Raw genomic sequence first — 12236 nt, forward strand, 5'->3', positions numbered from 1 at the left:
AGTACGTTACACATGGTCGTTGCGATCGATGTGAAATCATGGTTGGATCAAAGCAGGATTGATGACATATAGTCCTTACCTTTACTAGGAGGTACCCCAAAAAGAATATTCCAATTGTCTGATCGCGATTTCCAGTATTGGTGTCCATCGTGTCGCCAACATAATCCACCACAACACATGCATCGGGGGCATTGGACGCATTTCAATGTGATCGAGTGAACCGCTAGACTCGCCTGACCCAAAAAACTGTGCCCAGAGTGAATTAAATGTAACACCGGGTGTGAAAAAAAGGGTTTGAAGGATGGGCGATACTGCCACCTAGCAGGATGTGGCCGGTATTGCACTCTAGCGATCTCAGAGTGATTCCCTATGTGGTAACCCAGAGGTCCGTGTGCCTGAAATGAATAAAAATATTGAATAAAATAAATAACGATGAAAACCCGACTATACTCAGGTATGGCGCTGAACGGTTGGCGAGTTAACCCGACTATCCTCGGGTCTGGCGCTGATTGAGTTAAGATGTTAGATCCTAATATGAAAAACTCATATGCCTTCTCTTGACTTTGTCTATTTCGCTGCTATCTATTTTATGCTCGTTTCATACTTATTTGATGTCTTTTTATTTTATTCTACTGCTGTGAAGCACTTTGAGCTGCAATGTTTGTATGAAAGGTGCTATACAAATAAAGTTTATTATTATTATTACCTCATCATACGGTCTCGCTTTTGGCTTAGTAACGTGAGTGATGTTACTGTTTACCTGGAACACATGTCATGGCTGCCTCAGCTTCTCTTTCAGCTCCTTTTGTTTTCTGATTTATTGTCTCTCCCTGGTTGGATAGCTAACTTGGCATCAGCTAGCTAGCTAGCTCACTACCACAGGTGATGGAACTCATTTTGTGTGACGGCAACCAAGCAACAGCCGATTGTTTACAGCTCTCGTGTGAAACACGTATTTAAATCTGAATACATTGAATTCTGCACGTTCTACGTTGCACTACTTTTATACCTATTCTTCTGTCTGCACTTTATGCATTGCTTTTATTCTGTCAACTGTATGCTAATTCTATGCCTATGTTCATTTTATGCTATTTGCTGTGGGGCACTTTGGGCTGCGGTCCATGTGTGAAAGGTGCTATATTAGATAGTTATTATATTATAAAAAATGTATGCAATGAAATGTCTGTCTCGACGACATTGAAAATGAGGGTGACCTCAATTGACCTTTTCGAGAATAAGTAACGGTTTGAATTTAATTTAATATTTTGATGTAAATCCTTTAGTCGTGTCAGATTTTCCTAAAGCCTCTGCCGAAACCTGGAGATGAGGAAGTATCCTCGTTATGTTGGTTATGAAATGGCAAATGGTGCATTAATATAGAGCTCGTCATTCACAAATCTCAAATCCTGGAAATTATCCGATCAATTCCCAATCCTTGATCACTGAGCACAGAGTAACAGTATAAATCCCTGTATAACTTCCTGTACATTTCACATTTTTACTGTACATTTTTGGACTGTATATTTTAGAATGTATATCTCTGACTTTGTACTCTTAATTCTTATTCTGGACTACCTGTATGTTCATTGTGAGTGATCTGTGGTGCTGACTTTCCCTCGGGATCAATTACGTTTTTGAGTTAAGTTTTGTTTATTTATTTTTTACCCAGGGACGGTGCACATTAATGAACATCTTCAGTTTCCACATCAATGTAAATGTGCCAGATTTGAGCTAATTAGCTAGTTTCCATCTGTAGTCCCTGCCTAGCATGCATGTCTTTATGGTGTGGGAGGAAACCAGAGTACCTGGAGGAAACCCACGCGAACACAGGGAGAACATGTAAACTCCACACAGAAAGGCCCCCTGCTGGGGTTCAAACCCAGGACCTTCTTGCTGTGAGGCAGCAGCGCTAACCACTGTGCCACACTAATAGTACTTCTATTCTATCCTATCTAGAGCTGCTGGAGATGCCAGCTCTGCAGGACGAGACTCACGCGTGGAGGCGGAGATGGTGCGTCGCCTCCTGGGGCTCTCCAGGCCGGTGGCAGCCTGCTTCTCCGAGGCCCGGGTCTGGACGCTCCGGCTGGGGCTGAGGTCCGCCTCCTGAGCCTGGTCCTCGCCGTGGTAGTATTTCATATGGTAGTGTAGCAGCTTGGCCTTGCGGAACGACTTTGTACAGCCGGGAGCGCTGCATTTGAACGGGTTGTGGTCCAGGTTGATGGAGAGGACCGGGGGGGGTTGGTTCTTGATGACTCTGTACACTGGAACGGTAAACAACGGGGTAAATAACATGTCAGAACTACAGAACGCCCACCTCTTCTTAATAACATGTCAGAACTACAGAATGCCCACCTCTTCTTAATAACATGTCAGAACTACAGAACGCCCACCTCTTCTTAATTAACATGTCAGAACTACAGAACGCCCACCTCTTCTTAATAACATGTCAGAACTACAGAACGCCCACCTCTTCTTAATAACATGTCAGAACTACAGAACGCCCACCTCTTCTTAATAACATGTCACGATGAAATGAAAATGTGTTTAACCTGTTGTATTCCTAGTAGGGATGTGCATCTCCATCACTGAGGCCGATGCGATGCACATCTCGATACGATACATTAACGATACATTTGAAGCACCGTATGCGATACGATTCACCCCTGTTGAGATACAGTTCGATTCGATACGATTTGATTCAACATAATGCGATTCGGGGCGATACGATGCGATTCAACGCGATGCAAAATAATGATACAATTCTATGGTATGACATAGGATTTGGTTTTATAATTTATATATGCAGCAAATCATAAATTAACAAAAAGGGATTTACATATTTGGTTATCTCTACTAGTACTGCGCATCCCATTATGCTGTTTCTTTTTTACCTTAAAAAAACACTTGGACCCTTCACAAACAGGCCTTTTCACAAGTCCTTTGTAGTAGTGTTCTCGGTCTCCAGTTTACAGTACACTTTTATAACACCTCACAGTTGAACAATTTAAGGATGCATTGCCCAGGATTAACAATGTGCAAATAACAATTACCATAGTGCAATGCCCATACTACTGTCTGCCAGGCTGATGTGCTTAACACTCTTTCAGCAGGTAGACTAACTCAGCAGTGAGCAGAAAGCAGGTGTGATTTCTATATGAACAATAAAAAATAGCCTTTCACAAACAGGTCTTTCATAACTGCTTACGATTGTAAGGAAGACATTTAAACTATTATTGGTCATATGCTGCTGTAAACTAAACACCACTCTCACGGACATAACACCTCACAGAGTAATTTAACGCATATGTCTTTCTTTCAGGTTTTTCCGATAGCGTTTGTTATTGTCTTGGGAACGGGTAGATTTGTTAGCCAGCAGAGCGTGAAAAAAAGCTGCTATATGTTGCTCACCAGTCTTGCTGCCGCTAGCCGAGTTAGCTTCAGCTGAATCCGGGGAGGAGGGGAGGAGGAGGCAGAACGTAGAATCCACACCATGTCGCCTCTTTATGTACGTCGCTAAGTTCGTCATACTACTTGTGTACTTTATAGGGGCACAGCATCGTTCGCAAATTGCTTGCGATTTGTCAAGTTGTCCGTCTTTCTTGAAAAATCCGAAGTATTCCCAAACATTTGATTTGTATGTAGTGTACTTTTCGGTGCGCTGTGTCTCTTTCTCCTCGACTTCCCCGTTTGTTGATAACTGTGACGCGGCTCTCGCCTTCTGTAGTAGCGAATCAAAGATAGCCTCTGCTGAGTGCTGACAGAAGTGGATGAGAGGAAATTATATGAATGAATCAGGTTTTACCGATGCAATGACGCTACAATAGATGTATCGCGAGTTCAACCTGAATTGTAGCCGATGCGCACTTTTTCCACCGGTGCATTCGCATTTTGAACGTTTATGCCGGTGCACCGATGCGAATCGGTGAATCTTAACATCACTAATTCCTAGGTATATTGACTGACCCCTTTGCAACCACATGAAGACTGTTATCAGGGAGCTACTGTATAGTAGAAGAAAACTAAAATAAGGCTCATGAATTTAGGCTTTTCATACATTTTATGTTGTGTTTCTAAAACGATAAAACCAAAACTGACGGAAAACAAAATGTTTTTTTGTTAAAAGGACTAAAAAGAATAGTGATATATTAGGAGTGTTGGTGAATAGTGATATATTAGGAGTGCTGGTGAATAGTGATATATTAGGAGTGCTGGTGAATAGTGATATATTATGAGTGTTGGTGAATAGTGATATATTAGGAGTGCTGGTGAATAGTGATATATTAGGAGTGCTGGTGAATAGTGATATATTAGGAGTGCTGGTGAATAGTGATATATTAGGAGTGTTGGTGAATAGTGATATATTAGGAGTGCTGGTGAATAGTGATATATTAGGAGTGCTGGTGAATAGTGATATATTAGGAGTGTTGGTGAATAGTGATATATTAGGAGTGCTGGTGAATAGTGATATATTAGGAGTGCTGGTGGATAGTGATATATTAGGAGTGCTGGTGGATAGTGATATATTAGGAGTGCTGGTGAATAGTGATATATTAGGAGTGTTGGTGAATAGTGATATATTAGGAGTTCTGGTGAATAGTGATATATTAGGAGTGCTGGTGAATAGTGATATATTAGGAGTGTTGGTGAATAGTGATATATTAGGAGTGCTGGTGAATAGTGATATATTAGGAGTGTTGGTGAATAGTGATATATTAGGAGTGTTGGTGAATAGTGATATATTAAGAGTGTTGGTGAATAGTGATATATTAGGAGTGCTGTGTATTGTTATTATACAGCACAAGTAGTACAGTACAATGAAAATAAGTTTGGCATCCAACCTGAGTGCAAATGTAACAGTAAAATGCAACAGCAATATACGATGTACAGGTGATTAAACTGGGTACAAAATAGGGGTGGACGGTATAAACGGTATACGGTACAAACGGTATGAATTTGCGCTACAATAGGGATTTTAATTATACCTTCATACCTTGTGACCGGTAGACTAGAGCAGCTAGTCACAGCAGTAGCAATGACGTTAACGTTACTTGACGATTCACTCAACGTTTGCAGTGTGTTTAATTGTACTGAGTTTTTCTCCACTTGCTCACGGACCTTGTCATATAGTTTGGGCATTTCAATTTGGCTAAGGAGGCTGAGAGGAGACTTGCTTTAGTGCAGCAACGGGCTAACGTTAGCCATTTTAAAATAAATTAATATACCGCAATATATACCGTTACCGTCTATGCGTCAAATTATACCGTGATATACATTTTAGACCATACCGTCCAGCCCTACAAAATATACAAATTAGTCCTACTGAGTGTAGTGCTAATCAGATGCATGTACAGAGTTGTAGTACAAGATGTACAGTGATACAGGTATAAGGACAGTATGGTAGTAGTAACAGTAAATCACAGTAGTAAGAGAACTAGTAAGAGTAGGATATGTACAGATATATATATATATATAGTAAAGGACTATGTGCAGGTAAGTACAGACACTGGTATGTATGCAGTGAGAATAAATATATATTTATATATGTTACAGCATTATTATACATGCCATCATACAAAGCTATGTGTTATATGCAGGTGTACAAGCAAGTAAAGTATATATTCAGGCATATTCAGACAAATATATATATGCAGTAAATATAAAAATATAAATGTAAATATGCAGTATATACAGCACTGTTGTACATGCTATCATACAGAGTATATGGGTACAGTGAAAGCAGTAGGTACTGTAGGAGGTATAAATTGAGTAAAGGCAACAGAGTTATACGTACATGGTTCTCTGCTGAATCTGTTGGGGTTGTGGAAACCTTGCTTTCTCACCGCTGGAAGAGATCAAAAGATATTTTACATCAACTGCCACTCAATGTTTGAAAATGTCGGGGTATCCCCATCTTGGATGTACACAACAAAGAGTTTATTTCCTGCCACCAACATGAAAATGTGAAATATTTAATATTTCTTTCCCATGGATAAAGGGCTAGGCAAAAAACAAATGGCATCAACAATCATCCCAATAACATTTTGACACAATCAAGTTGTGTGTGTTTTAATTGATTTGTTATCCTTGCTTTTGTCTCGCCTTGTTGTGATTTTATATGCCGTGTGATTTTATATGCCTTTTTGTTTGCATTTCGAGTTTAAATAAAGGTTTGAAATGAAAATATATCAGTGTTCCTTTTAGCTTTTCTACATTCCTCAGTCAATTCTTTCCTTTTTCCCTTTGCTGATCCTGCCCCAGTATCAGCCATAACAACAGAATATAATGTAAAAATATAGAAACGTATGACGTGTTCTTAGCCTCACGTTTATTCCTAGAGATTATAGTGAGTTCGATCCGTCTTCAATCCAGTGCAAAGAAACCACGTGGCCACGTGACCACCCAAGCCTCTGTGGAAGCCGGGGAAACCCCCCTGAATGTGCCCCAGACTCTCTGTATTCAACATCACACTCAAACAAAGCCTCCCAAATATTCCAGCTGCTCCACTTACGTTTGACCGGCGGTGCAGGTGGCGGAGCCGCCTCTGCGGGCTGAGAGCTCTCCGAGGGGCTGGCAGGCGTAGCTTCCACTTGACCGTTGGATGTGGCGGCGGCGGCGGTGGTGGTGGCGGTGGTGGTTGTCATGGTGACAGACACCTGCGCCGTCGTCTGACTGGGCGACTCCGCGTATGGCTTTGTTTCATTCAGTTCCATCTCTACCTCCTCCTTCTTTATCGTTCCGTTCAGATGGCAGGAGCTCTCCTCCTGTTGCACCTTCTCTTCCTCCTCCTCCTTCACCCCATTAGACAGTCCCGTCTCCTTGTCTCCGTCCCCGAGCTTGTCCTGCTCTATCGGCTGCCACGCCTCCTCGCCCTCCTCCCGTTTGATGGCAGGCGCCGCCTCCTCGCCCTCCTCCCGTTTGATGGCAGGCGCCGCCTCCGTGTCTTTAGCTGCCTCCATGTCTTTAGCCGCCTCAGTGTCTTTAGCCGCCTCAGTGTCTTTAGCCTCCTCCATGTCTTTAGCCGCCTCAGTGTCTTTAGCCGCCTCAGTGTCTTTAGCCGCCTCCATGTCTTTAGCCGCCTCAGTGTCTTTAGCCGCCTCAGTGTCTTTAGCCGCCTCAGTGTCTTTAGCCGCCTCCCCCTCTACGTCCTTTGTCTTCTTGCTCTTGTCGCCATCCGCCGGCCCCTCCTCCCACTCTTCCTCCTCCTCGTCCTCACTGTTGCTGTCCTCGTCCTGGTCAGAGGTGCTGCGTCTGGACCTCTTGTTCTTGGGCGGCCCGTTCTCTTGGGGCTTGCGGTCACGTCCGCTCTGGACCTTCCTGACGGCGGTCCTGTCGGAGGACCGAGTCTTCCGGTCTGCGCCCGCGCCTCCCCTCTGTTGGCGGCAGATAAGATGGCATGTTTAATACCAGGGAAACGCCAGGAAGATTAACCCAGAACCCATAGCAGAACACGTTCCATGTGACAAATAAGGCTCGGTATGCAACGTTCCAGGACATTGCCACCTCTGGAGGACATTTCTTTGTGCATATGCAATCTCCAACACCATTACTAGTAAACTTGTATCGTCACCAAATTGATGCATCATATTCCATTATTAGCATAATTCTACAATGTAATGATGATAAAGGCTTCCGATAAAAAGAGACGTCTTGGGAGTTGCCCAATTGGGAGGCAGAATACATTGAAAATGGTCAAAAAGTGGTAAAAGAAAATGGAGTTTCCACAGAGAAGCATCAATTATCAACCATTCATTATAACTTTTAAGAGTCCATCAATGCTAAAAAGAATCTTGCATTCTGCATTTTCTATGTGCCGACAATTATTGCGTATTGCTACTACATACCATTATTAAGTAACATGCGGTATCAGTTTTCACGGTCAGCACATGGCCCAAAGGATTCTGGGTATCAACAATCACTGCGTGAGCTGAGCTTACCTCTTTAACAAAAGGTTTGACATGGATCTCCTTTACGGTCTGGACGACTCCGTCGTAGAACTTCACCGTGTAGGACGCTGAGGGAATAAGAGGAAGGAGCTCAGACTGATGCGCGTTTACAGAAATCCGGCTGATATTTACACCACCACTCCAGGCACCAAAAACAACCGAAGAGGCGCCGATGCTCACCGTCTTTATTGACCGACAGGACCTTGGCAGGGTAGAGGCGGCAGTCGGACCAGCTCGCAAGAACCTTTTCATTTACATGAAACCCCTGGAGGACAGACAGGGACAGAGATCAGTGTTTGTGACAGTAAGTAAGTAAGTAAGTAAGTAAGTAAGTAAGTAAGTAAGTAAGTAAGTAAGTAAGTAAGTAAGTAAGTAAGTAAGTAAGTAAGTAAGTAAGTAAGTAAGTAAGTAAGTAAGTAAGTAAGTAAGTAAGGTTCTAACCCCAACCCCTAGGACAGACAGGGACAGAGATCAGTGTTTGTCACAGGTTCTAACCCCAACCCCTAGAGCAGTGGTTCCCAAAGTGGGGGTCGCGACCCCTCTCGAGCAGCCGCGAGATGATTTCCAGAATGTATTGATTTCATAGAATGTGTGAAATAGGCCTATAATTATAAAAATATATATACCTTAAACTGGTCAAAGAAATGCTGTTGAAATGTAAAATAATACCAAAAATGCTGATAATAAATCATATTCAGCCTATGGATTTCTTTTGTCCTGCATAATGCACGTCATACCTGCGCGCGACTCCTGTTTGAGCTGCGGGATGAGGCGCGCTTGTTTCTGATGGAGAATGCATTCCAGCTCGCTGCCCACCTCTCCGATCCCGACTTGATAACAGGGCTGGCATATTTGTCTTGCATATTTGCTCAAATGAATGGACTTAATCTGTCACTACAAGGTAAAAACACAACCATCCTGTCGCTCAATGATAAAATACAAGCGTTCACGAGGAAACTCGAGCGCTGGAGTAGAAATGGGCCGGATTTCCAGAGCTTTATTTATGGAGGAAGATGAACCGAGTGTGAACACAGTGAAGATGTCTATAACAACTCACCTCCAAGCCCTTCTTGAACGGTTTAAAGAGTATTTCCCCGAGGAAATCAAACGACCGAACCATAAAGACAGTGTTTCAGTCCAAGCACGGAATCCAGTGTTTCAGTCCATGCAATCTTATTAATTATTTAAATATTGTATTCAACTTTGCCATGGCACTGCCATGTTGCCACTGACAACATCTGGTGTCTTTGTTAGTGGGAAGACTGGCATTGCATGCTGTTCACCAGTGTATTGTAATCTGGTGTGAGCCGGCAGACGTGGACGACGTGGAAACATATGGGTGATTTTGCGCAAGCTCCCACACGCGCGCCCATATTCCGATCCGCGCAATAATATTCACGGGGGTAGGTCTCGTCTCGTCATGCGAAACAAGTTCCCAATGCATTGTCCCATGGGATTATAAAATAGCTGTAAAAAAGAAAAGAAAAAAATAGTTTTATAATTTATATAATAATTTTTTGTACATTAACTAAAAATAGACAAAAATGTCATCTGTTTTCGTCGACAAAATCTAGACTAAAACAAAAAAGACAAAATTGAGACAAAAACTGACTAAGACTAAAATGCTCAGACATTTAGTTGACTAAAACTGACTAAACGAAAAATAAATGAAGATGACTAAATATGATGAAAACGAAAAAGGAGCACTTGACACATGACTAAGACTAAAACTAAAATGAAAATAGCTGCCAAAATTAACACTCTCTGACACCGTTATTTCGGGGGTCGCGGCCTGAAAATGGTGGGAACCGCTGCCCTAGTGGACACAGGGACAGAGATCAGTGTTTGTCACATGTTCTAACCCCTAACCCCTGGAGGAGAGACAGGGTCTGAGACAGATATCAGTGTTTGTGACAGGTTCTTCTAACCCCTAACCCCTGGAGGAGAGACAGGGTCTGAGACAGATATCAGTGTTTGTGACAGGTTCTTCTAACCCCTAACCCCTGGAGGAGAGACAGGGTCTGAGACAGATATCACCGTCAACCTCAGGATCTGAGGTTTATTTGCAGAATTCCTACACATTTGCGCTAGCGATGACATAGCACAATTCCCTTTATCAATATTTATAAGCATCTTATGTTCAATGATATAAATTGTGGTTGAATAGGTTGTTCCCAATTCCAAATTTTATAAGCATCTTATGTTCAATGATATAAATTGTGGTTGAATAGGTTGTTCCCAATTCCAAATTTTATCATCATTATTTCTATACGCTATTTGTTATGATGATGTACACATGTTTTTCGAGTGGTATAAACAAAAACTAAATTATTTGAATCCTTGATTTTGGCGCTTGATAAGTTGAATAAAAGAAGGATTGTGAACAAATTTCAATGACATTTCCAAAACCTTTTGGGTACAGTATGTAGCATTTTCCATTTTCTAGAACTGGGAATCTATTTTCAAATTCAACAACTTGTCTATGTTTTCCATGACTGCAGGCAGTGGGAAGCTGGGGGGGAAATGTGTTCATGTAACACAGGAAGTGCTGTTGTTCACCCGTTATTGGATTCGCTGGGGATGTCTGTTGTGATAAGCAAAAAAATCTATCTTTGGGGTAGGATGCATTATTTGGGATGCCTTGACCTTCAGGGCCATTGGGGGCCGTCTAATATCACTCTAGACGGCCAGCATTTCAAAATAGACTTGCATAGTTTGTGAGGCTGTTTGTAGAGCTAAATCTATACTTTATAGTATTGCTATCTGTCCATTCTCATTGTCAATTGAGACCATAAACCGTCCCTTCAAAATGGCTTAAAGAAATAATTTTTTCATCAATACGTTCTCATTTTATAGCGTCGTGAATATAAGCATTATATGGGATTTGGACTAGTATATTTCCTGGAAGGCGAGATACAGGGCGCTAAGCTAATAACATTAAATCGAACAGCGTTTCGGCACTACAGAAGCTAGAGCTAAAACGCAAAATGCATATTGTCTGTATTGATGGTCCACCATGAATGCATGAAGGGGGGGGGGGGGGGGGGGACGACGACGACGTAGTTTCTGATAATTGATTACCAATAACCACGTTAGCCTCAGTAGCCACATTCGCTGATCGGGTGGATGGCTATCATAACAAGGCCTGATCAGCATGTAATTTACGTGAAAAAGATCTTACCGTGGGCCGGTTGGATCCCCAAAAGGATTTCCCAGTTATCGATCGCCATCTGGTAGATCGATATGTCCATTGAAGTTTGCCTTTGAGAACCAATGGTTCTCGAGCCGTAACAGCACATGGGGCAGGAGCCTATCTCCTGTTTCCGTAGCGTGAGGCAGCTTGATGTACAAGTACACCCCTTGGACATGACGCTAGTATGTCGCAAGGACTTCCCCCCAAACCAACCCTTGATGCTGAGTGTCAAGCAGGGAGGCTATGGGTACCATTTTTAAATAGTCTTTGGTATGACTCGGCCGGGGCTTGAACTCCCAGCCTCCCGAACTCAGGGCGGACACTCTACCCACGAGGCCACTGAGCCGGTCTGGGTATGTCCATTGGCTGATGATATATTCCTTTACTGCATAGTGAATTCGGCGTTGCAAAAGGTATTCCAAGCTACAGGCTAGGCTATAGGGTCCAGCTAACTGGAAACCCCATTGAAAGTAAAAAAAAAAAAAAAAAAGTGCACCGTTCTGCCACAGGGCACACTGCATTATCGAGACAGCGCCCCTAAGAGGATATGGCCGGTAATGCACTTTTCAGAATTCAAAGAGTAGGGTACTTCTGCAGTGCCGCTCGGTGACCTTGAGTAGGTTATTAAAATGGAATAAAAGCCAAAACAACCTTGCCACGGACATGTACGTGGATGGCCCTTTAGCGGTGGATTTGAAACACGGACATCTCCGTGGCTGGGCGCCAATGTGTTAAAGCTGCAATATGCAACTTTTCACTTAATATCACAGAATAGTGGCAGCTAAATGTATTGCAAGTCCTCCTCTCCTCCCCCGACCCCTGCAAGCCCACACCCAGGTTCACACCACAAGACCCATCAGTGGAACATCAAACTAACTGCATCCATCTAAAACATTTCCAGCGCGGTTGCAAATATTTACTGTAAAAATTATGAGTTTGTAGCGCAGTGATGCGGCAATTTGCGAGTGTTGCGGCGATTTCCTGCCACTATAAGCAATGAAAGCTGCTCAACTAAGCCTGTTTGTGGCACGTCAAAGCTAACAAATAGGATTCTTGTGTTAGTCCTGGCAAAACGGCTAGTCCTCAAAAAATGCATATCA

General features: G+C 42.7%; 1 protein-coding gene across 4 annotated transcripts in view; it reads right to left on the reverse strand.

Annotated features, from left to right (window-relative positions):
* Positions 1 to 12236, reverse strand: part of LOC311230247 (PHD finger protein 20-like) — a gene marked incomplete at its 3' end in the record, with an annotated part of 65169 nt that overhangs the window by 28803 nt on the left and 24130 nt on the right. For all 4 annotated transcript variants that reach the window (XM_084316461.1, XM_084316462.1, XM_084316460.1 and 1 more), the window contains 5 exons: positions 8124 to 8208; positions 7935 to 8011; positions 6509 to 7370; positions 5792 to 5842; positions 1995 to 2261 (listed from right to left, as the gene is read on the reverse strand). In XM_084316461.1, coding sequence (XP_084172587.1) covers positions 1995 to 2261; positions 5792 to 5842; positions 6509 to 7370; positions 7935 to 8011; positions 8124 to 8208 — 1342 coding nt within the window. The remainder of the gene's footprint in view (positions 1 to 1994; positions 2262 to 5791; positions 5843 to 6508; positions 7371 to 7934; positions 8012 to 8123; positions 8209 to 12236) is intronic.

Source organism: Notolepis coatsorum (genome assembly GCF_963971535.1).
Source record: "Notolepis coatsorum genome assembly, chromosome: 6".
Classification (NCBI taxonomy): Eukaryota; Metazoa; Chordata; class Actinopteri; order Aulopiformes; family Paralepididae; genus Notolepis; species Notolepis coatsorum.